This window comes from Thermobia domestica, chromosome 5 (assembly GCF_964235325.1).
Source record: "Thermobia domestica chromosome 5, izTheDome1.hap1.1, whole genome shotgun sequence".
NCBI classification, from domain to species: Eukaryota; Metazoa; Arthropoda; class Insecta; order Zygentoma; family Lepismatidae; genus Thermobia; species Thermobia domestica.
The window spans coordinates 21,795,596-21,821,800 of NC_137458.1; the positions used below are offsets into that span (position 1 = coordinate 21,795,596).

Sequence of the window (26,205 nt, forward strand, 5' to 3'; positions counted from 1 at the left end):
TTCGACCGAGTGCCTCCACCGGGAATCGAACCCGGGACTGCTCGCACCGAAGGTGAGCGTTAGCCTTTACGCTACGCGGGATCACTCCAGGGGTCTGGAATACCCCTCAGTAGACTGGAGGTCCGGGAGTTGTACCACGAGAAATCGTTTAAAAATTGTTCATATAAAAACTAGTTTCTTAAAAATAATTTTCGTTTGTAATTTTCTATACAACATAAGCCTAGCCGGCATAGCCGTAGGACGTAAAAAAAGAAGAAAGAAGAAGACAACATAAGCCGATATTTATTTATTTATTTTCTTTCAGAAAGTTAGGGTCGGGGGCTCCCAAGGTTTTGAGTTATTATGTAAATAGAAATGCAATCTTTAGGCAACATACCTTCAATGTATTTCAACATTTAGATAGCCGGTATGCCCATTAAAAAATGTAATAAAACATACCGCCTGTGCTTTTTCCCCCACTTCGAACACTGCTAAATAGTACTAAAACAAAACTTTAATATTTTGAGCGCATCAAAGTATTGCTAACTACAGCCTGCTGTTAACATACATTTATGGTTTATATTTTTTTTCTTTACAGTAGATTCAGTAAGACGTTTTAGCAACGCAAAAGTTAAATTAAATTCACGAAGAAGAAATATAATGTGGTTTTGCATATAAACCTAATTTCTCTTCCAATTATATAAGCAGTAATACTAACCGTAATTAGTTATATAATACTATTTACGTCGCGTTGCGGTAATAACCCAATTCCATCACGTGATAAAGGTTGGCAATACTGATGTTCTGTTGACGTGGGGTCAGAAAGGGAGGGTTGCCAGTGGAAATTCAATTGGCAGGATAGGATGTGGCGTTGAAAACAAACTTGGAAGTGTTGTTTACATTTCCTAGTTTATTCATGAGTAAAATATTAGTAACTTTACGTGTGATAAATATATTCACAGTGATATGGTAAGTTCTCAGCGGTGTTTTCGAAAGTAGTACAGGATTGGACGTCTTAAAAAGAAAAGAAAAAAAAAAGAAGAAAAAAAACTACTCTTGTACTTGTGTTCAAGGTGGCGAAATTGTGGGTGTTGCTTTTTACAGTTACAAATTAGATTCCATCGTATAACGGTAATGAATGGTTTAACTAGCCAACGTGTTAATTGCGTTGTAATTTCTGGGTAAGTAGCTGACACAAATTTTACAGTAACGACGCTTCTGGATGTAACTTAAATTTTTTAATATAGCATTACAGCGATTGTCGATTCTAAAATCCTAATAGCAAGACAGCGACTATGCATTTTAAATTAAATGAGGATAGTATTTACTTAAGGTTTCTTGGTAAGAGTTTTTCTTAATGTCAAGTACAAGGCTCTGTGCACCCAAGACTATCTAGGTCATTGCATTGTTTTGTATAGTGCAAGGATGATTCTATTTGACTTATATTGCCAAGGTTCTGGAACACAGGTCCCCCGATATAGGTTATTAGCTAAGTTAGTTCCTTTCTGGACCAAAGTTTAATAATTAATTCATATAGCATTGTCGAACGAGCATAAGCGGGTGAGAGGTACGCAGGGCTCGTTGTTTTCTGTCTTTATTACAGCTAAATGGGAAGAGGAACCTGTGTTCTAGAACCTTGGCACTTATATTCTGTAGACCCTATCTGTGCAGGTTTACTTTTGATGCACCACTCAAAATAACGGTAAAAGTGCACTTTGTGCCAAACATTTATAGCAACCGTATCTTTCTAACCCCCCTTCGCTCGCTCAGCTGTTTTGTGGAGTATAACACTACAGATCTTATATTTGCAAGATTGGGGGAGAAACTAAAAGCTGCTCAAAATCACTTGTTGTGCATAAAGGGCACTCTTGTCGAGATAATTGTTGAAAAAAATACAATGTTCTCAGTATTTTCCTTCTTATTGTTTCCTAAATAATTTGCGGTGGGCGACATGGAAATATCTCACTTAGCATAGATAATATTCAAGGGGGCAACTAGAAGTATTTGTTGAAAAGTTAAAGTGCTTTCACAATTTGATATGTATACGGCTTCTAAACATATAAGTGTGGCATAAAAACTGCAGTGCAATAAACAAAAACCAACCTGTGCTAGATGGCCACTAAAAAGCACGAATGCTATCTACCCGAGTCAGAACAGGGCTAAAAGGGTACAGGCGCGTTCAGCGATGGTTTGTGTACGTATAAGCGTAGTGAAAAGGAGTGGATTTTGGCACTGATACTAATTTAAATAGCACTTTTCATGGTTTCATACTAGTAACGCTCCACTTGTAAACATAAAATACAGTTTCTGTACACTGCAGTAATACACTGCCGGTTTAAAATAGCACCTAATAAGGGTCTTTCATATGCGCTCACTTGTTTTATCTGTTGTAAAACACTTGTAATGATTTTACACAAGTAACCCTACACTTGTAAACTTAAAATAGAGCTGTATTACTTCATATTTAATTCCGTCGCCTGCAGAAAATTGTTCCTTATAAATATGTCTTTTCATGCAAAGTATTCAATTTTATCTGTAAATCTTCCAAACAGTGGTACGCCAAAACTACACTAGCACCCATATTATGTGCACGTATGTACAAATGGTTTAGAATTTGCAAATAGTTTTGTAGCTTATTGTGTGACCTTAAGTTTCCAATTAAAACGAAAGTAGAAACTTGAAGAGCAGAAAGGTTTTAATAAATACGCTATTACACGATTTTGAAATATATTTAAAATCCTGTTTTAAACTGTTCAAAATGGTTAAGGCTCGGTTCAGACGTGCAGAAAAGTCTGTTGCTGGCCCGCAACAGACTCGCAGCAGACTCGTGCGGGCGTCTCAGCCCAACCACTTCACATAGACATAGAAAACAGCTCATTTTATTTTCAGCTGCAGTTAAATTAAGATAGAAATTGAAAGAAGAAAACGTGCTGTTTTTGTACACTTAGCCAGTAAAATCCTAAGGAAGAAACAGACGATACTGGATTCATCCGTACGTAAGCTCACGACTGCTTAAAGGTGAATTTTCTTCCATATTTATTGACTTGCGCAATGTCGAAGAAAAATTTTTTAATTATTTTCGCATGAGCATCACTTCATTTGATGAACTTTTATCGAAAATAAGTGATAAAATTAAAGCAGAAGATACTTTCATGAGACTAGCGATACCACCAATTGAAATATTGGCTGTTACATTAATGAGTTGATTTTGAGTTTAACGTTCCGTTCAGCAGCGAGGCTATATGAGACGTGGTCCTACTGATTAACGTGGAATCCGAACCATATGAGGTCCCGACGGGAATTGAACCCGCGCCTCCCACGCCAAAGGCGTGTACGCTAACCGCTTAGCCACGGATGAGCTCCGGCTGTTACATTAAGGTAAGTTAATTATGTTAACTAATTATCATTTGTAAGAGCACAGAAAGTTAAACATTCGGAGACCTATTCATAGACATTTTCAAATGTTATTAGGGGCCACTGGCATAGTTTAACAATTGCGTGACAAATTTAGATTTTTTGACATAGTTGGTGGCTTAAAATTAAAGATTAGACATTTTTTTAGACTTCCCGAATATCCCGCTCAAGAGGGGGCGTTTCAATAATAGTAAAATTTCCCTTTATTTATTCAAAAATTACCGAATGTGAGGTTTCGCTTCAGTTAGAGATATAAAATTCGCCACGTAAACTCATAATAAAAATAATGGAGCACAGGTTTCAGGGTCTTTGAAAATTTTCTCTTGAAGGGGAGATGGGGGATAGTTGTAGGGTCTGGTGGCTCAGTGATAGTGTCCACCTCTGGTTCGATCCCAGCTTGCGTCAAGTGGGCTTTGTGGTGCGAGAAGCACCGTGTGCGTGAGTTTTCTCGGGGTTCTGCCGTTTCCTCCCACTTTATTCATTCCACCATTTCATTCATTTATCATCATCATTATTTCCTTTAGCCTACCCGTATAAACGTGCGACGTAAAACTCAAGGATTTCATTTCATTCCTATAGTAGTGACATTTCCCGTTATATGTTGAGAAAGTGTTCAATATGAGGACTCGCTTAGATTGGAGATGTGAAATTCTTAATGTAAACTCTTAAATAAAAGTAATGGATTTAGTGTTTCCGAATAATCAATTTCTAAGGTGAGAAAAAGGAAACATTTTTGTAATTGTGACATTTAACGATAGAAGGTTTTGAGGAAATCCCCAATACGTGTAGCACACCACAAGGAGGCAATGCAGCAAACGGAAGCAGAAACAGATGGGCTGATTATTTTGTAAGCGACATAGGTAGAGTTCCATGGTAAGATAACTTTGTTTAAGTTGTTCTTGATGTTAAAAAAAACATTCAGTTGTTATCTCTAGAACAGCAACGACGTGCACAATATTATGAATTGTACGAGAAACACAAATATTTCTGTTACATCTCGAGCATGCTTTTTATTTTTTAACCACATGAGTGCCCTGATGTTCAACAATTTTCGTGTTAACTCTGTTTTTTTAATAGTATATTAACAAATAAAGACAACAATTGTCAGCCAAAAAACGTTTTTTCTTTCTTTTCTGTTCTGCTATTATGTTGATGGTTGTTTTGGACTTCAGCGTACTTTTTGAGCAAAGAGGCTATATAATACGTGACCTTGACCTAAAGTATAATGCAACGTACGTTATAAACAGTCGGTTCATTCCGGAGTGAGTGACAAGCAATCTTATCAAAGAAACTGTATTAACAATAAAGGCTTGTTCTCCAAGCGTATTTGTTTATTGTTATCACAAAAAAGTATTCATAGCCTCGCTGCTGGAAAGGGACGCTCGACGAAAATCAAGTGTAAATACTACATGAATATTATATTTTTACATTGAAAAGTAATAATAATACATACCAATGCTGTTTTTTTTCTTCTGTTTTTTCATTAAATTTCTCACATATGGTTTCACACACCCTATTCCATGCATCCCGTTTTTTTATTTCTATCTCTATACATTTCGCACTTTAAATTCCATATCTCGTGATATTTTTGTATTTCGTTAATGAATAGTTCTTCATTCATTTCTTCGCTTTCCATCTTCGCGCGGGAAAGTCTGCACGTATGGCTTGCCTCATTGCCAGCAATGGTTTTCCGAACCGCAACACCTGTGCGGACTCGCTGCGAGCCAGCAGTCCCCGCAACTCAATTTTCGCCCGCTGCGGGCCCGCAGCAGAGTCGTGCGGGAAAGTCTGCACGTGTGGCATGAATGTTAAGAACCAATGTATTTCCGGCTCGCGCGGGCCCGCAACAGACTTTTCTGCATGTCTGAACCGAGACTAAAACATGTTTTTTTCCATGTGTGTTTTAAAACATTTTGAACACCTTTTTCATGTTTTAAGCACATATTTTATTAAACTATGTTTTTGAAACCCTGCCCCCATATTGTAATATATTAAAGATTATTACAGTTATAGCATATAGCATGTTTTTTTATTCCTAACATGTAAAAAATCTACAATCATAAAGATAAGTTGGAGGTTTAAGAAATGATAGCTCCAACCTATACTTAATATTGTTTCTGACTGTACATGATAGAAATTACAATAATAATAAATAGACAGTGTACATTTTGCGCGAAAATAAAACAAAATCTGGAGTTATTTCTAGAATCCATGGTCCCTTTCATCAGTGAAATGTCGAAAAACGAAAGTAGGTGTTACGCCACATGCCGTACTTGTCTTCTTCTGATGAAAAGATTTGAATCGTAAGAATGGCCAGCTATTATTTTATTCTTGTAAAGAAAACTTTATAATTAACATTGCTTAAACTAACTTCACATGCGTACACATTCATTTGTGCGTAGAGGTTCAGGCGAGGTTTCACAACAGTCCATCCAATTTCAAGTACAGTAAAACTTGTCTTTAGCGAAATCGAACGGGACTAGCAAAAATTTCCGTTAAAGATAGGTTTCCGGTTAGCGAAGGAAGATTTCTCTCTCTCTCTCTCTCTCTATATATATATATATATATATATATATATATATATATATATATATATATATATATATATATATGAATCAGGGTTGGCTGGTTTAAAGACGAAAAATGTCCGTAAAAGTGTAACTATTCGTAAAATCTTGATGAACACACATTATGAACACACGTGGGTTATCGCGTTTCACTCCCATATATTATTCGTACTATATTCAGACCTAAATTCCCCATTCTTTACTCACAGAGATTGTATTACTAAAGCAACTTTTTTATGTAAGTTTATGGATGTTGTTTCTTTTGTGATTTTTTTAAGTTTGTTATTATTGTTATGCAACCAAAGGAAAATTATAAACATTGTTTCGTTTTAATAATGTTTACTATTGATAAAATACATCGAAATGCCGTACTTTTTTGGAGAGGGGGTCATACAAACCCCACGAGAGGCAATTATTGAAATAACAAGAATCTTTGATAACTATTTATGTACAAATGGGTCAGAGCCAAAGTGGACTCAAATAATTCGTATCTTTATTCACTTTACTTACTGATATGCAAAGTAAGTCGTTATATTTCTTTAACTTGGACTAATAGAAGTCGTAGTGAACTGACTTGTACTAAATTAGTTCTTCTGCACTCTGTAGTACTTTGAAATTGTCCATATGTAATTCTGTATAATGGATCCATTTGTGCAATTGTTTATCTTTTTGTTCTTCTGTACTAATGACTCTTGACGATTATATTAATAAATATGTAAAGATCAGTCAATGTATTTTTATCAGGAATCCTTCGTGAGTGATTCGGCAGACATATCGCATTTGTAGCCAATTAGTCTCGGTTTCGAGTTCAAATGGAGGACAATTTCTCTTGGATGTAAGCCGAGAAGCGGTTTGGATTCCGCTTTTATGCTTATGTGACCCCTTCTAGCATAACCCGGTTGTTACATACAAACACTAAGGCGAAACAAGCTTACTTCTGTCCATATGTGATATAAATACATAGAGCAAATTATTTAAACAAAAAAAAAAAAAAAAAAAAAAAAAAAAAAAAAAAAAAACATGGTTTTCGTTTTTTTTCAATAAAAACCATGGTTTTTGCCAACCCTGATAAGAATGTATATAATGAACAAGCCAAGATACAATAATTTGCTGTATGTAACTTAGTTAATTTACAGTATTTATTTCTACTACGAGCTAATACACCCAACACTTACAATGAACACTAAAAATACTGTACGCACGTTAACTTTATTTTTCCTATAGTCAAGGAGAGTTTTCTGTACACATTACTGCATAGCTGCTCGACTTTCCACAAACATTTTAACCTGAGAATCCACACTAAATATATCAGTGGTAATTTTGACGTAAGCCAAATTGCTGCACTTCCTTTAAACTTTTACCAGCATCTTGATAAATCTTTACCCCCACACTCTTCTTCCAGTTGAATGCCATATTTCTCTTCTTCTTTCAGATTTTCCGTATAATTCTCAGTTATGGATCTGCATACGTTGTCTCTCTTTCGGTGTGCACATCAACTATCTGTTTCGCGGTTAACGTCATGTATTATGTATATTACCTCTCAATGGCGGTCTAAAAACTTTCTAAACGCTGCAATCTGGAACTTCAGTTATTCCGTTAGAAAGTTTGTTTTGATTTCCTTCGTCTCCATAACACAGTTTCCGCTTAATGAAGAGAATTCGACACATTTTCAGTCCCATATTAAAGAGACCGTGAAATATTTCCGTTTAATGAATGGTCCGTTGAAGGCAGGTTTTACTGTATAATTGTGCTTATGTTTAAAGTGTTAGTGAGCATACAGTAAATTAATTTTTAGCATTTTATTCTTAATATTGTAGTAACATGTATTAAAAAAAAAAAAAAAAAAAAAAAAAAAAAAAAAAAAAAAACATAACCTGAAAGTGTTCGTTACGAGAAGAATAGCTGGCCGGCCATCTTGTGTTAACTACCTCAAAATTCAGTACTTTTTATCAAAAGGTGATGTGATGTGAATTTATTTGTTCCTACTTATGTTCTTCACGTTTAGCAGTGGTGAAGGGAGTCGTGAATTTCCGTAATATCTCTAGAAATTAATATGTTCGGGCGCAACATAGGTTTATTCATTGTTTATTTGCCAAAAGATGTGTCAAACATAGTCGTTATAGTGTTTAAAGTACTTTTGTTACCGTACTTTGCGAAATGAGGTTTCTGTTTATGTATATATATATATATATATTTGTGTGTACTTTCATTTTTCTCTCTCTATCTTAATATATTCCAGGTATATATAATTTGTAGCAAAACGGCTCTGTTGGACCAACAATGTTGACCAGAAGGATACTAAAAATATCAATAGTAGCAGGTGCTGCTTTAGGTACAATTGCTTCGTATAGAGCGAACCAATATAATCTTGATTCCATAGGAATAGTTCGATTTGGAAGAGCTGCAGCTTGTGTGAGTAGAACTAGTATTTTTATTTATTTATTTATCAATACAACAGGCAGATGTCCAATTAGAATGTCGAAATATTACAATCTTCTTAGTGCCTTACAGGATATTGTACCTATATCAATTTTATCATGTTTTCGACATAATTTGTTATAAATAGAACATATTATCCAGATTGGCGACTTCAGCATTATGTTGATCCTAGGCGTTTTACAATAGAAGAGACCTGTATTATTAGTTCTAGTTCTAACTGAAGAAACATGCAAGTTTAGTGTTGATATAAAGTTTGAGCAATCGAATTCATTTTGAACTATCTTTTTTGTAGGAATACCAGATCAGCAATATTATGACTTGTTCTAATGAGTAAATATTAAAATTGTGTATCAGTGGACTATGGTTTTCAAGTGAGAGATAAATTCCAGTTGCTTTGTATATCAAACACCTAAGAAACTTTGATTGGACGTTTTCAATTTGTTGACGATACTTTTCTTGCGAGGGATTTCAAATCACAACAGCATATTCCAACTTGGAGCGTACTCTGATTTGGAATTAACATCATATCTCAGTATGAGCAAGACCTATGGTCGTATATATCAGGACTGCATGGTGTTATATTTTCTTTTGCTGTATTATTGGCAGGGTTGGCTGGTTTAAACCAGCTGGAAAAAAAAAAAAAAAAAAAAAAAAAAAAAACTGGTTTAAACCAAACAAAAAAAGAACGAAAAATGCTTTAAATCGTGTAAACTTCATGGTGACGTCTCTACATATGAAACCATCTGCATTACGTTTATGTACTTTTCACCTTTTAAACAAGGGGTCCCGTGTTCAATTCTCTGTCGAACCACAACCCATCTTTCAAGTGTAAACCAAGTAGCGATTCGAGATGTCCCTTTAAGCGAAAGTCTTTTCCGTGATAACCTTGGTATTTCATAAGGATGTTAAGCCTAAACATACGAAACGAAACCAAATTATATATTTCTACTTGCCTGAATGCCTGTTGTTTTATAAAGAAGCCAAGGTTGCGTAAATATATTTATAGAAATTGGCAAAATTTATCAACTGCCTACGCAGCTTCCAACATCAGCTTGGATTTGACTTTGTTTTAATTTTATTGAATGATATATACATAGCAAATTTGTAATTTAATACCTCAGTTTTAGCGTAGTGATTATGATACGTTGACCTTAAAATTTTATATACAAATACATTTAAAGTAATAACAGGATTTTCCCAATGGCTAAGGCGGGAGTTTCCCGATTTATATATAATTGTATAATTTCTTACTTGTGTAACTGTTTATCTTTTTGTCCTTCTAAAATGACTCTTGACAATTATATTAACAACTAGGCCTATGTAAAGATCAGTACAACGTATTTTTATCAGGAGTCCTTCGTGAGTGAGTCGGCAATCGCATTTGTGACCAATTAGTCCCGGTTTCGTGTCGAAATGGACAATTTTTCTTGGATGAAGCCGAGAAGCGGTTTGGATTCTGCTTTAAGCTTATGTCACCCCTTCCAGCATAACCTTGTTGTTGCATAATAACACCAACGCGAAACAGACTAATTTCTGTCCATATCTAATATAAATACATAGAATAAATTATTTAAACCAAAAAAAAAAAAGGTTTAAACAAAAAAAAAAAAACTGGGTTTAAACCAAATAAAACCTGTTTTTTTGTTTTTTTCAATAAAAACCATGGTTTTGCCAACCCTGATTATTGGATACTGCATATTTTCATTTTATCTTGGATATGAGTTTCTACTTGTGTCATATTTTATCCCAGAATGTAATTGTTTTTAAGTTTTTGTATTTTGTTTTTTTATGATATCAACTGCTTATACAGCTTGCGTTGCAGGTGTAGTTCTGCTCTCAAATGTAATTCAAAACTTTGTTGTATATGTATGGTTGCATGTGTCATGTACCTGCTGCCTGCGCACATTTGTGGCTATATATGCTGTTTGCTATCTAATAAGCATTTAAATTTTATTACTATTATTATATCAATTTTCAAACTTCATACTAAGCTCATCCCAGGCCGTACTAATTTACCGCTTCCTGTAAGATCAGTGAATGAATCAGTTCCGAATTTGCTGGGTAGTTAGGTAAGTGACCGTTGGGGAAAAGGGTGACATTGACAGTGAGATGTTCATAACTGTCGCGAACCACGGTCCTACTCTAAACTTCGAGAGTATATAGTGGATATAAGTCCTGTCTTGGTTTTTGTCGAAATTTATTGCTTTTCACCCCATTTTTTCTTTATTTTCCCATTTTTTAAATACTCATTTACTTCCAAATTGATCGTTGTCACTGTCACATTTGCGCTGGAGCAAATGTGAGGGTGCATTTTATATTGGTTGCGCAGATGGCGCGAGGAGTGATAAGGTGATTCGATTTTTTTTTAAATGATAATCAAGATTTTTAAATGTTTCGTATATTTTACAAAATTATACAGATGACGGATACAGACTATACAGGAAAAAGAAAGTTGCATACTTATTCGCCGAAGGATAGTGTGATCGCCGAAGGATGTCATTCCCCATATGGATGGGCTAACATGGGCATAGATGCCGAAAGCCCAGAAATCTAATCCCTAATCCTTATCATCCATTTGTTTTAATATTATGGGTAAACTGAAAAATTTAATTTTATACAGGTTACGAATTTCGCAGCCTAGTTTCCAGGTTATACGCCAGTGCCTATAACTATATACTAATGGTACTATGTATTGTTGAAGCTAACGATCCTTTCTCTCACTATTTGCTACCCGAAACCAGAAGAGTAATTATCTAATCTCCCCAAAAAATGCACTTTCATATACTAATTAATGAAGTTTCTTCAGAAGTTTAAACGTAAATTAAGCGATTATTGGGAACCCTCAAAAAAATGTTATATTTCATCAATATTGAATAATTTTTGTTTTGTGAAAATAATCCTGGGACATGTTTTTCTTTAATGGTGAGGGAAAAGTAAAGTAAACCCTCATTTTTGACTGACTTCAACTTCAGAACTGTGTAAAAGCCTTAATAAACACGTTCGCCCTATTGTGTCAAAATTGGATATTGTGTATGAAAGTTATCGTGGAATTTATTTTTTTTAAAGTCGAGGGAAAGTAAGTCTATTTTTTATTCTTCATTGATTGATTCAAAGAAGATATGCGCCATATTGCCTGAGAATTAACTTTTTTAACGAAAATTATCGTGGAATGTATTTTTTAAATTGGAAGAAAGTAAATTTGCCCTTTCTCTCTTGGCAGATTTTAATCCCAAGCAGCATGCATTTGGGACTATATTAATGTTCCAAAGATACTATATCATTATGCTTTGCAGTAATCAGTTAATTTTAAAGTAGTTTATACTGCAAAATGGTTTGGTAATGTGTATGTGTAAGCTGTGAACATAAAGTGGATTTTCCTCTTTTTATGCTATTATGTATGATGGATTGTAACCACAAATAATAGTGTTATTTCTTCAAGTTGAAGGAATATATATATGAATTTTCATTGAAATTGGGAAAAACTTTTACGAGAGGAACAGTCGGACACACACAGATGGCGTTAATAATTCATCATACACTTAAATTTCGTCGCATGAGAACCAGAGAAACGTAACTCCAAAGATGCGGTTTTTGTTTTCTTCATGTTTGGACATAATTTTGAAAGCCCCACTTGGTGTAAATGGAATGTAATACCATCTGTTCTTGTCGATCATCTGTTGTAATGTAGCTCAATTACCATCTTATTAAAAACACATCTTTCTATATAAAAAAAAAATAAAAAAAAATAAAAAAAATAAAATAAAATAAAATAAATAAATAATAATAATAATATTTTTGTCGTCTCACCTGTAAACCTACGAAAATGGAGTTACGTTCCACTGGTTGTCATGTGACGATTTGAATGATTATTCCTCCCTTCTGCGTTGTAGATTAATACGACTAATGAGTGAGAATGAATAGCTGATACAGTCAGTCGTCAAGTAAATATTTTACATTCGTAGTATACATGTGTCTGCAGCGTGTTATTCATTGTGGTGAACAAACACCGTGTACGTGCCTTTTCTCGGGGTTCTCCCGTTTCCTCCCACTTTCTTCTTTCCACCATTTCATTTATTTCTCATAATCACCGTCTCCTTTAGCCCAGCCGGCATAAACGTGGGACGTAAAACTCAAAGATTTCATTTCATTTTTACGTGTTATTCAATTCATGTCTTTACGTACCTGAGAAGTAAAGAGTTTTATCATTAAGCCACCGAATTTTTCATTTGGCTTAACTGTGCCTGTGAAGTGGGTATCCACCAGCATGTTTTGTTTCTTCGACATTTCTTCAGAGAACGTAAGCTTTGTGTTACATTAAAAAGCATATTCTTTGTAGATTATAGGAGTATTTGTAATCTTTCGAAATGAAATGAAATTAAATCTTTGAGTTTTACGTCCCACGGATATGCCGGATAGGCTAAAGGAGACGGTGATAATGAGAAATGAATGGAATGGTTGAATAAATAAAGTGAGAGGAAACGAGAGAACGCCGAGAAAACCCACGCACACGGTGTTTGTCTACCTCAAAGTTCACTTGGCGCTAGCTAGGATCGAACCATTGTAATCTTTCCAGTTACCTTCATTTAGTAATATTCCACAGAAGGGATTGTGTCCATGTATATCGTCGTTTAAGATGCAATACCTCGTATGTTTATTTTCTCACTTGTTCAGGAGAAAAGAAAAAAACTCTTCTATTCACAATATTAATATTTCAAACCTAAAATTGCGTCATCCTTTTTTTTTTTTTTTTTTTAACGCTTCCTCAGCTGCTCTTATCACAACACAAAGTGCTGTAATATATTGAACTTGCAGCCATACGAGATATCACCTGAAATTGCCAAGAATCGAAAATGAAATGAAATCGTTCAGTTTTATGTCCTACGGTTATGCCGGCTAGGCTAAAGAAGTTGGTGATGATGAGAAAGTAATGAAATGGCGGAATGAAAAAAGTGGGAGGAAACGGGAAAACTCCGAAAGAAACCCCCCACACAGTATTTGTCTACCACAAAGTTCACTTAGCTTGAGCGGGAGTCGAACCAGAGACCTCATGCGCTAGAGGTGAACACTCTACCACTGAACCACCGCGGCCCACCAACAATCGTACGAGTTTTGCTAGAACGTGGGTTATGTTGTTTTTATTAGGTTTATGCCAAAAACTCAGAATACCAAAAATTGGACTTACGAGGTATCACGTCTTAAGCGACGGTATGTACTTTTGATAGCGACTATACGGGACTAAATTGAATCGAATGTAAATCTATAGGACTGTGCATAATCGTTTGTTACTTGCGTACAAGTAACAGAAAGACACGTATTTTTATTAGTACATAATGAGATTCTTTATCTTTCGTAAACTTACACGTAAAACTTTTATAACTATTCATTACGGGTTCACTATGTAATTAATGAAAAAAGTAACTGTAATTAACTGTGTTGAACTGTAACTGTGTGTTGAACTGAAATTAATATACTGAAGAAAATTTGTTTTAATGCCTTCAAGGGGTACGTTATTTTTAGATTTGAGTTATCTTTACCTATAGAGATTGAAATAAAATATTGTGGCCCTGCGTAGCGTAGTCGCTAACGCTCTCGCCTTGAGTGTGAGCGGTCACGGGTTCGATTTCCGGTGGGGGCACTCGGTCGAAAAGTGTAAAACGCTTTTTCAGGCCAGCAACCCTGAATTTATAGGTCCCAGGCCGCTTCCTTCCTTCCCCAACCCTTTCTTCCTTCCCTTTCCCCGGATAGTATGCTCGCCGAGGGACGTCATCCCTCAAAACGTGAAGGGCTAAATGGCCTTAGATGCCGAAAGCGCAGAAATCTAAATCCTAAGTCCTAAGAAATAAAATATTTGACGTCCCAAGTATGTCTTTTAGGTTAAATCAGAAGATAATAAATGGTTAAATCAGAAGATAATGAAGGTCATAGGTCTTCTTGAGAACCCATTTGAATACACTGAAATCAACGCCATGTCCGTACCTCAGCATGTCAAATGGGTTCTCAAGGCGACCTGTGACCTTGATCTGACAGTGACCTCTGACCATGACACTTGATTGACGCATATTTGGTCGGCTTGAGACATAGAATCATACCATACAGCTTTTTCTTTGTTATCACTTCGATTTAAGTTTTTTCAGGCTCTTTCAGAACTTACCATTGCAGTTCCATAAGGAAAAAGTCAAAATTTGACCTTTGACTCTATATCTGTTCAATCTTTACAACGAGTGACATGCTTCTGTGGCGAAACAAAACTTATGTCCTTCATCTAAAGTTACACTAAATTACACGGCTTTACCTCATACCACTTTTACACAGTGAACAAATGAAATTGACACACAAATTAATCAACCCTCTGTGTATATGTATATATATATATATATATATATATATATATATATATATATATATATATATATATATATATATATATATATATATATATATATATATATATATATATATATATATTCATTTATTTATATATTTATATTTTATTACTTTGTTGCATAAAATTTGATTGTTATTCTGTTTATGCGTTTTATTTTTTCGTAATGTCTCATTCAGTATTTAAAGTTTTATTAGAGTTTTTGTTGTTTGAATGTTATCTATGCTCATTTTACGTGTTAACAACATTGAGAACAAATAATTTATACTTGTAATTTCATGTATGTTAGAGAATTGTATGAGCAACTTCAATAAATGAAATGTACCATGTATTTCCCTTTTTTATGGCACACTTTCAGGCATAAAAATGAAATTTGTGATGTTGCTTCAACATTAGTGTGTTTCACAAGCAGAATTACAACAAGTTAAAGGAAAAACAGTTTTATATTATTTAATACGGAATGCGCCATTTGCAAACTTGGACATAATCTTAAAATTCATTGTACTGTGCAAATTAATTTCCACATGTCACGAAGTTAGTAAACACTCGAATCCAAGAATTGAGGAAAGGATCGGTATATAAAACTGGAATATAAGAAAAATATAAATTTGTGGCAAGCAACTAAAATTTGGGATCTTTATTTCATATTAATGATAATAACTGGGGATACACAGTCAACACCGGTGGAGGGATCTCTTAATATGCTGGTGTTTAGAAGGTACAGGTATGGTAGACTATATTTCTCTTCTGATTTCACAGATAAATTTGTTGCATTATTAATAGTTATTTGAATAATATACGTACATTCGTACATGTTGAAGCATTCACTTTTTGTTTCGGTAGGTTTTCGACATTGGATTGGATTATAAAAGAAGTCTATATTCTTCTGGATTGGATCATTCAACACAGGAATATTTCGAACTTAGGTCTAAGGTAAGTTAAGTTTCTTTCATGTTGTATAAATATGCCTCTTCGGTTCTAACAAATGTTGGCAGCTCCTCAGCGATTTCTTTCGCGGCAAGTGCATTTTCGCCAAATAGTAGAAAGGATAAGACGCTAGAAATAATACAAATAAAGATCTCTCGTTATTCTGATAATGTTATTCCAGAATTTCGGAGGTTCGCTTCTCAAGTACGTGTTAAACTGTGATTGTGTCGTAAGGACTCTTTTGGGAGGAACATCGTGTGCTTTAGATTTCTTGTGATATTAAGCTGGTTCTCATTTTATTATTGTGAAACATTATTTCCCTTTATCATCGTCTGTGTTTGATTAAAGGCACGCTCGCTAGTCAAGATCTGTAGAAAAATACTATTCAATAGTCGTCAGAGTAAGCTGTGAAAGATGCATTCCAATATCCGTTCGACTGAGGAAAATACATTCTAACACTCATAAGATTAGACTGAGAGAGATACACGCTAATGCTCATTAGTGATTCGACTAAGAAAATACATTCTAACACTCATAAGATTAGAGATACACGCTAATGCTCATTAGTAATTCGACTAAAAAAATACATTCTAACACTCATAAGATTAGACTGAGAGAGATACACGCTAATGCTCATTAGTGATTCGACTAAGAAAATACATTCTAATAGTCTTCAAACTAGACTGAGAAATATATATTTTAACATTCATAAAATTAGTGTGAGGAAGAATCATTCTAACATATATCAAACAAGTCTGAAAAAGATACATTCTAGTACTCATCAGACTAGATTAAGAAAGATACATTTAACATTCATAAGATTAGGGTGAGTAAAATCTAATATGCACGTTAAATGAAAAATAAATGTTAGTGAATAAATTACCAAAATATAATTAAATATTTAAAAATAATGGGAAGTGTACAGGACGAAATCGTGTGTTGGAAAATGAGTGGGTATAGCTAATAAAACTCCAACTGACTAAAGTAGTATATATATTTTAAGATTATATATTTGTGTTACAGTTTCGGCTATTAACATAGCCTTCCTCAGACACATTATCTATTATATATACTCTTAAAATATATATACTGGTTTGGTCAGTTAGAATTTATTAGCAATCTTGAATTTTCCAAAGCTGTAATGAATAATTTACAAGGAGCGGGTATAGTTAAGAATTGTTTATAGAGATTAAGACACAGTGGGGCGATTTGCGACAGGGATAATAATGTGAGGATTTTGAGAATATTAACTCGGAAGATGTGGTCAAATGTACAGTTGTGATGGGTTACGTGTTCTCAGACAGATGGTCAAATGAATAGTTTATGATGGGTTATGTGTTCTGAGACAGATGGTCAAATGAATAGTTTATGATGGGTTATGTGTTCTGAGACGGATGGTCAAATGTACAGGTATAATGGGATATGAGTTCAGGGACAGTTAGATGGGAAATTAGAGAGCTTTAGGAGTATTGGTGATTGTTGATGGTAATCGAAAAAGGAGTTTGAGTTTGCCAATGTATAAGGCAGGAAGTTAAATTGTAAGAATCACAACTACTGGAATAGTAGTCACTGTATGTTACCTTTGCAATTGGGTATTGAGAGGTCAAACCATATCGCGTATAGGACAAGTTTTACATCGGGGTCTTTGGAATTTCATGTGTATATACAGGGTTTTTCAAAACAACACCGACAATGTTTGGGAGCTGTTTCCTGACACAAAGATAATACAAAACGTATAGACCAACATGGATGCACAAATGCTTCCTTTTGAAGTTATAGGCTGCCGAAAACATGAAGAAATGAACCTAACGTAGTCGGGTCAAGACTTCACTTAGGAACTAGTATGTATCCTATCCGAATTTCAGAATCCTGTGGTACTTCCGTAACAGTTTTTATAGAGGTAGTTGCATGAGTACCTTAGGATTCTGAAATATATATTTTTGGATAGCGTATTAGTTCCTAAGTGAAGTCTTGACCCAACTATGGTAGATCCCATAGTTTTGGAAGTATGTACCTTTAAAGTTCATTTTTCATGTTTTCGGCAGCCTGTAACTGCGAAAAGGAAGCATATGTGCACCTAGGTTGGTCTACACTTGGGTGTCACCTCCCAAACGTTGTCGCTGTTGTTTTGAAACACCCTGTATACTGTCGAAGGGTATCTACCAAAAGATAATGAATATATAATTACACACAAACGACATCAGTGAAGGTAAAGACACATTGTGTACTTTTTTGTTGTATACAATGTATGTATAATTTTCTCTTCATTGCTTGTACCTTTTCCGCACTGCACCTTTACTGACCGGTCCTTTCTGTTTTGTCTTCCGTTAGTAAACTCTCTTTGATTTCACCTACAAACACTACGACTGGTATATTCATAGCGGTGCTCTAAACTTTTTTTTTTTTAAATTCCTTTCTTTTTTATACTTGTTTTCTCTTTAAATCTTCTCCTCTATTGTCAGTTAAGTATTGGACGAGAGATTCTTTAACATTGCAATTGATAAGTAAGAAAATAGTTTATATCCTATGTTTTACTTGGTTACGAGCTTCAAGATGATTTTATGATTGGTAAAATCTATAACAATGATTACCAGGTTTTTGAAGGCAATTAGGATTAATGTTATGAATATTGGGCGTAAGTCTGCTGCAGGTATGCGGTTGAATGGTGGTGAGGTCAATTAATAAAATGGAATTGGGAGATAGAAGTATTTTTTGTTATACAGTAGACTTTCGAGTATCCGGCTTCGCGACTATCCGCCTTAGTTTTCTTTGATTGTAATTAAATGAGGAAGGCAAGGCGTTGCATTCGCAACATTACTAAGGCATTGGAAGCGGGCATCTGCTACGTGTCGTGTTCAAAATACAAGTTGTGACAGGAAAAGAGGAGCAGTTGTTCTTGGGATGTGCTTAATGTTTTTTTTTTTTTTTTTTTTTTTTTAAGTGTACCACAGTGAACTCCAGCCTATCTGGCTTTTTTGTTAAATGGTCTGCTCTTCCACCACATTAGACCAGATACTCGGGAGTCTTCTGTATTTGTTTACCTTCACTGGCAATTCAAGCGTAACTACCATTAACTCACCTGTCAAGCCTTACTAATGCAATTTAGTATTTCTTCTGTAACTTTTTTTCTTCGTGTGTATCAAACAACACTATCCTCCTATGAAGAAGCTATAAGCAGGGCTTGAAAACTCCACTCGCATGCTTACAAGTGGCGAATATTTTTTTATACATTTGGCAATTAAAATCTGATCAATCAAAAACGTGTTTTATTCCACAAAACAAATAAAAAAATGTAATATCGCAAAGAACCAACATCGTGAACGATCTTTTTTTCATTGTACCCTCAGCTTCTGTATAGCGCTAAGTAGTTTTGTCAATTTTATTATTGTTTCCCGTCAAAGAGTGATGTTAGTGCTGCAGCACTTTGGTTTCGATGCAAACGTGGTTCCACCTGAGTTTCATATTTGAAATGAAAATATTACCGGTAGATGAATACTCGCCCGTACGCCATTGCTCTTTTAAAACTACGTATGCTGTCTCGTTTAAATAAAACGAAATAAGTAAATAGACATCGTGAAAGTAAAAATTGTGATCCGCAATATATTTTGTTCAGAGTGCTACTCCAGCATTGGCTTGTAACTACATATCCTTTTTCACAGCAACATAATATCCTTTATGAAGACGAGATACCTGGCAACACTGTGTGAATTTTTTGCTAGTAAGGAAGTATCCTTTGTCTTGTACCCACGAGGGAAAAAAAAAAAGTTGCACAATATTCACGTTCGAGAGAAAAAAAATTCTGGTATTTCAAAAGCAGTGGCCGCTATACAACTGGACACATCCATAAGAAATTCTAGAATAAATAGCAGATGTCACTCTTATATAATAATAATAATAATAATAATAATATTTGCAAGTGACATGCCAATAAACAAAATAAAAAATGTATCACTGAGTCGCAAAGTGATTTTTGTTTTTGTATAAACACTGGGAATGGTCTTGCTAGTAATTTTTTTTTTTTTTGACTGGTTAGTACTTGCAAAGAAGATTTTTCAAGCCCTAGCTATAAGAAAATGTTTATACGTTAGTTTCTTTTAATTGAGTATGTTGTATTTTTTTTTTCTTTTTTCATTATTTTCTGGTAAGCATTTATTTAAAGATATAATAGTATAGACTATATATTTAAACGTAATAGCCTAACGTAACATAATAGTACAGTGCAATTGTGTGCTAGAATTTAAAATAATTGAGTAGCAAGGTAAAAAGTGTGTAAACTTACAAGTTAATGATTATAGCCGCAATTTTACGAATTCCTTTCCGTGTCTAGCTCAATTCTACAAAACAAGTGATATATTACATTTGTTATTACAAAAGATCTGATGCAAAGTGTTTATATAGCAAGGAGAACAAGAAATTATAGGAAATAAATGTTATTCAAGTATAAGAGATTTTTCGTTAGCAAGATCTTTAACTTCGTCATTGTTCAATTGGACACACGCTATCAGTGTAAGATGTATTCTGAGAAGAGACAAGACTTACATGTAAGTTATCCTGAGCTACCGATGAATACGATAGTGTTTGTCGAAATAGTATATTATAATGCTTTACAATTTAAATGCAGTGAGAAATATGTTCTTTTTTTGGAAATGTTGGTAAGTAGTTTGTTTTTCGTGACTGATTCGGGATTCCTTAGATTCTGAAGTTAGTTATCAGTCAGTTATTTCACTTTTAAACACATTTGTCCCCCAGGGAGGGGCACAAATAAAATATTATTACGTTTATTATATATGTATCTTTTCAGGTTCATAAAAGATCCGCAGAAAAGCTGCTAGATCTATGTTGTACAAACAAAGGAGTATTTATAAAAGTCGGCCAGCATATTGGTGCATTAGATTACCTTTTACCAAAAGAGTATGTAGAAACAATGAGGATATTACATAGTCACGCTCCATGTTCCAAATTGGAAGAGATCTATCAGGTTCTCAGGGAAGACTTAAAGAAGGATGTAAGTATTCTGCTATCGTAGCGTATGAATTTTAATGTGATTCGTTGAAAATATTTGCTCCGTTTTTTATAAGATTATTATACCATACATGGAGACCAGATAACAGTTATACTATTACTGCTTGTATTAGCTGTTGTCTAGGTGAAATCCTGTTTTTCGCATGCGGTAATTGGTTTGTGGGGAGTATTTAAACCTTATTTCCCACCACCCATTGGGACACGTAATAATAACAATCCATAATGTCACCCCTTTCTACCTCCATGCCGATGGGGTTAAACTTGGATTTAAACGCCATCAAGACAGTCACTGTTCAACTCAGCAACTCCAAAAACTATGGATTGAACACTAGTCGTATTGGTCATTTTCGATTATATTTACACATGTCATCCCCATCCCTCACTCCCATGTTTATGGGAGCGAATTTGCACTTAAGCATCATCGAGAGTGTCACTATTCATCTCAGCAACTCCGAAAACTGTTGATTGGACACTAATATCGATCGTTTTCGATTATTTTTACATGTCACTCCCTTCCTATCCCCAATCCTCATCCCCATGTCGATAACTAACTAAATCTGTGACTATGGAACGCAGAGGTTCAATGCAGTATTCGCAAGAACTCTCCATTCATTTCTGCCCTTAGCCAACTAGATCCAGTTTCTACTTTGTATCCCTACTTCTGCGAAATCCATCCTAATATTGTTCTCTCATCTGTCCCTAGTTCAGTGGTGGTTTTTCAATTGGATTTCCGGTTAAAACTTTGAAAGAGTTCGTTTCTGGCTACCTGACCTGCCCACCTGTGCCACCTTGCTAACAATGTTTGATAAACAGTACACATTATTGAGTTCCTCGTTATGAAGTTTACACCATTCTCCTCTTGAAGCAGAATATTCGTTTCTGGATTTTATTAATATTGTCCTCCCATCTGCGCCTAGGTCTTCCTAATGGTCTTTTTCCGATTGGGTTTCCAGTCAAAATTTTGAAAGGCGATAACGTGTTGAAAACCTAAGATACACCATGGTCCAATCATGTACCAAAAATATTACGCTTCGTACTATTCTGTGCAAGAAGATAGAGCTCCTGCAAGAAACTCTAGGAAAAAGGGAAATTCTTGATTAGCTGAAGAACACCAACATACAAGAATACAACAGTGATATGAAGCGAACTGAGCTTTTGGAAATTGTCAAACAAAACAAACCACTTCTCATCAAGTACGAAATAGACGAAATTGCCAAATCGCATGGACACAGAATAATCCGCCTTCTACCATACCACTGTCATTCTAATTCAATTGATTGACTTGGGCTCAAATTAAGAACTACGTTGCTAATCAAAGCAGAAACTTTACTTTAACTGCCGTAGAAAAGTTACCTTGCAAGGCAGTTGACAACGTATCAGCAAAAAATTGGTACAACGTCGTTCAACATATGGGACAATAATATGTGAAGTATGGAAGAAAGATGGGCTACTGGATAATACTGTTGATCAACTTGTAATTTCCGTGGGAGATAGTGACATTAGCAATGAGTTGATTTTGAGTTTAACGTCCGTTTCAGCAGCGACGCTATATGAGACGGAATGTACTGATTAACGTGGAATCTGAACCACATGAGCTCTCGCCGGGAAATGAACCCGGATCTCCCACACCAAAGGCGAGTACGCTAACCACTTAGCCACGAAGGAGCTCGACATTAGCAGTGAAAACAAGACAGACAAAGTGTGAGTCCACTTGAATGAAATTAAGGAAGTCAATAGCAATAAGAACTTCTCTTTATTTGCTTTTACTATTTTTTTTTAAACCGAGTGGCCGTGGCTCAGTGGTAGAGTATTGGCGTAACATTCAGTAGGTCCTGAGTTCGAAAATCTGGACTAGCCATAGTGACTGGGTTTCAACAATTTTCCTTTAGTCTCACCAGGCAAATGACGGGACGGTACCAATTAATAAATGTCCGTAACCGCATATTTCCTCTTCCTTGTCCACACCTTTCTTATCCATAAGCATTAGGAGCCCATGTATGGATATAAAAATGATGAAACAAAATATTTTTTTACAAGATAAAATTGACGAAAGATATTGAAACGCTTTTTCTTTTTAAATAATAATAATAGGCTGTGTGGCGATGGATGTTTTATTATCTCAGGCTTTTTTTTAAAATATTATAGTCACGTATTGTACATGAATGTTTTTCATTCTGCCGTAACAACTTCATAGTCTAGGTAATGTGAACCGCCTTTTTGTGTAGATAGGCAGGCATGTTTGTTCTTGGTATCTTTTTCGATCGATCCCTAAACGTTGAGGTATGAGTAGTGCCAACGCTACTGCGAGTTGTCAGAGACTTCCACTGACTGGCTTCTGTGTAACGCATAGTACGCCCAAGATCCGGGTTCGAGTCGCGGACTAATCATGCGCTTTTTAGCATGAAATTTACCACAAATATGAAATTTACCACAAATATATATTTCCCGATTACACATATAGTATCAATGTTAAAAGTACCCTGCAAAATCATTATCAAATTTTATTCTTACAAGAAGACAGTTATAGATATGCGACAATCATTTTGGACATGAGTGTACCTAGCAATTTTACAGATCCCAAACCGCTTCCTTCGTTCCCTTTCATCGGATAGTGTGCTCTCCGAGGGACGTCATTCCTCATATACGTGACGGGCTAAATGCTCATAGATGCCGACAGCCCAGACATCTGATTTCTAATTTTTATTGAAAGTTATTGATGTTAGAACCAGGCGCAGTTCGTGAAGGAGTAAAAGTTGAAGTTTTATCACCTCATAATTAAGGGAAGAAAAGTTTCCTAATGTTAATTCTTGTTTTCAACAGTTAGAGCAATAGACAACTGTCTTCCCTTAGTGTGAAGCGACAAAACATTAATTTTACCGGTGTGACCTCCCTCACGAGCCGCCCTTGGCCCCCTTAGAACAAAACAAAATATGACATATGTTAAGTAGGTACAGTGTGCTAAGGAAATATAAAGAGGAAAAACACTGGAAAATTAACAACAACAAAACGTGTTACGTTGATTGTATTGCCAAAGTTTTCCTTGTGTCGTGATGAATATAGTTGTTCTCGGGCAATCGTCCAGGTGAATTCTACGTCGTCCAGCGTTTCAAGAACTCAGAACGTTGTTCTTGTCTTAGCAGTTCATACTTTACCCTGAAGACGAGAACTATATTGCCAGTTCTCGAAACGGTGGACGACATGGAATTCACCTGACTGATTACCCGAAAACAACTATATTCAACTCTGTATGTGTTGAGAACTCAAACTGTAAATTTAAGATTGATTCAAAGGTATAGTAAATGAACATTATATTTATTTATTATTTATTTTTAAACAGTTATGCCTCCGCAAGGGCATACCAACGTGGGAAATCTAGCAGGTCCGGACTCCCCTCCCTAAAAAAAAACTTGGTAACTCGACATATATTTGTACACTTTGTCGATGAAACTATACTTGTGTATCCTAAATATTTTGATCTTATTCTTTATTTATGCTCTCTCCTTCCTTACAAAACAATCTCGTTCTGTATTTTTTTCCCCAATAATATAGTTGGCAATACTTAACAATTACTTATCATTTTTTTTTTGGGGGGGGGGTGTAGAATAACACCAGTTCGATAGTACGTAAGCAATTACTTATCTGTAATATTGGACTGTTCCTAAAAAAAAAATTCTGGCTGTGCACCTGTACCTCCGAATGTACTAATATCTGAATTTGACGAAGTGCTGCATTTGGCTGGTCGCTGTTTTTAGTACCAAAAATAAACCTTTATTATTGTGCTCCGTCGTGGCTAAGCGGTTAGCGTATGCGCCTTTGGCGTGGGAGACCCAGGTTCGATTCCCGGTGGGAGCTCATGTGGTTCGGATTCCACGTTAATCAGTAGGTCCACGTCTCATATAGCCTCGCTGCTGAAAGGGACGCTAAACTAAAAAAGTCATCATCATCATACCTTTATTATTATTATTATTATTATTATTATTATTATTATTATTATTATTATTATTATTACCAGGGAAGCAAGAAAGTTCGTGCGCTTTTGAACCACTCCCGCTTCCATTTGGCTGCTGCGGCGACATCTGTCCCCGTAGCATGAAAGTTTTGACTGTTTGGAAAAGCTTATACATTGACGCATCAGCCACGGTGAATATAACAACGCATTTGTCAGTGTAATGTGTAAAAATCGCTCGTGATCATGTCAGTGTCAAATGAAGTTTTTAGAGCTTGTTTGCTTTACGAGTTTAAATTGGGGACAAATGGTGCAGAAGCAGCTAGAAAAATATGTGTTGCGCTCGGAGAGGGTGTAATAAGTAAATGTACAGCACAAAAATGGTTCCAGACCTTTTCAACTGGTGACGAGACCTTTCAAGATAAGCCTCGCTCTGGGAGGCCTAAATCAGTGGATATGGACCACCTGAAGGCCTCTATTGAAGATTATTCCAGTCAAACATGCCAGGAACTTGCTCACCGATTCGAGGTAAGCAGGAAAATTATTCGGGTAAGTCTGCATCAGTTGGGGAAGACCTGAAAACTGGGTCAGTGGGTCTCTCACGAGCTGACCGCTATGAGCCAAGTTCTAAGACTGAATATCTGTTCATTTTTGTTGACGAGACACAAAATCTGTCCAATTTTGGACCGTATAATAACTTGTGACGAGAAGTGGGTCATGTATGACAATAAAAAACGGTCATACCATTGGCTATCACCGAATGATCCGAAGCCTTTGACTGCAAAACCGAACATCCATCAACACAAGGTTTTGTTCTGTGTTTCGTGGACTACAAACGGTATCGTGCACTACGAATTCTTGGAACGTGGTAAGACAATTACCAAAGATGTGTACTCATCACAACTGAGAACGGTAGCCACCAAACTGACCCAGAAACAGCCAGCACTAGTAAACAAAAGAGGTGTGCTCTATAACCAGGACAACGCGCGCCCTCACACCGCAAAACAGGCGCTGGAAGTAATCTCAGAACTTGGTTGGGAGCTTGTATCTCATTCTCCCTACTCCCCAGATGTCGCCCCTTCGGATTGCCATTTATTCTTGGCCATAGACAACTTTATGCGTGGCAGGCAGTTCAAGACTGAACAAGACGTCAAAAATGCAGTTGCTGAGTTTTCCGAGTCTCGGGAACAAATATTCTACAAAACTGGCATTTACAAGCTTGTTGAGCGCTGGGAGAAGGTTGTAGAAGCAAATGGAGGCTATTTTGCCGAATAAACAAACCGTTAAAACCCTGTAATTGACAGTTTTCTTCCATAGTATAAAAGCGCACGAACTTTCTTGCTTCCCTGGTATTATTATTATTATTATTATTATTATTAGTATTATTATTATTATTATTAGTATTATTATTATTATTATTATTATTATTATTATTATTAAATTAACCTCTAATATCTATTATCTGCAGTCTTCCCTTATTTCAGCGTTTCCCAACCGGTGTACCGTGAATGGGCCGCGAGGAATCGAAA

The 26,205-nt window shown here is 35.5% G+C and overlaps 1 protein-coding gene across 2 annotated transcripts in view; it reads left to right on the forward strand.

Annotated features, from left to right (window-relative positions):
• Window positions 1-772: 772 nt before the first annotated feature.
• Adck1 (aarF domain containing kinase 1) overlaps window positions 773-26,205 on the forward strand; it is a 59,129-nt gene continuing 33,696 nt past the window's right edge. Inside the window, exons 1-4 of one of the 2 annotated variants that reach the window (XM_081758315.1) lie at window positions 773-948; window positions 8,200-8,372; window positions 15,625-15,714; window positions 20,510-20,713. In XM_081758315.1, the coding sequence (XP_081614441.1) occupies window positions 8,241-8,372; window positions 15,625-15,714; window positions 20,510-20,713 (426 nt within the window). In that variant the 5' untranslated portion in view covers window positions 773-948; window positions 8,200-8,240. The other variant, XM_081758316.1, reaches the window with a different exon arrangement.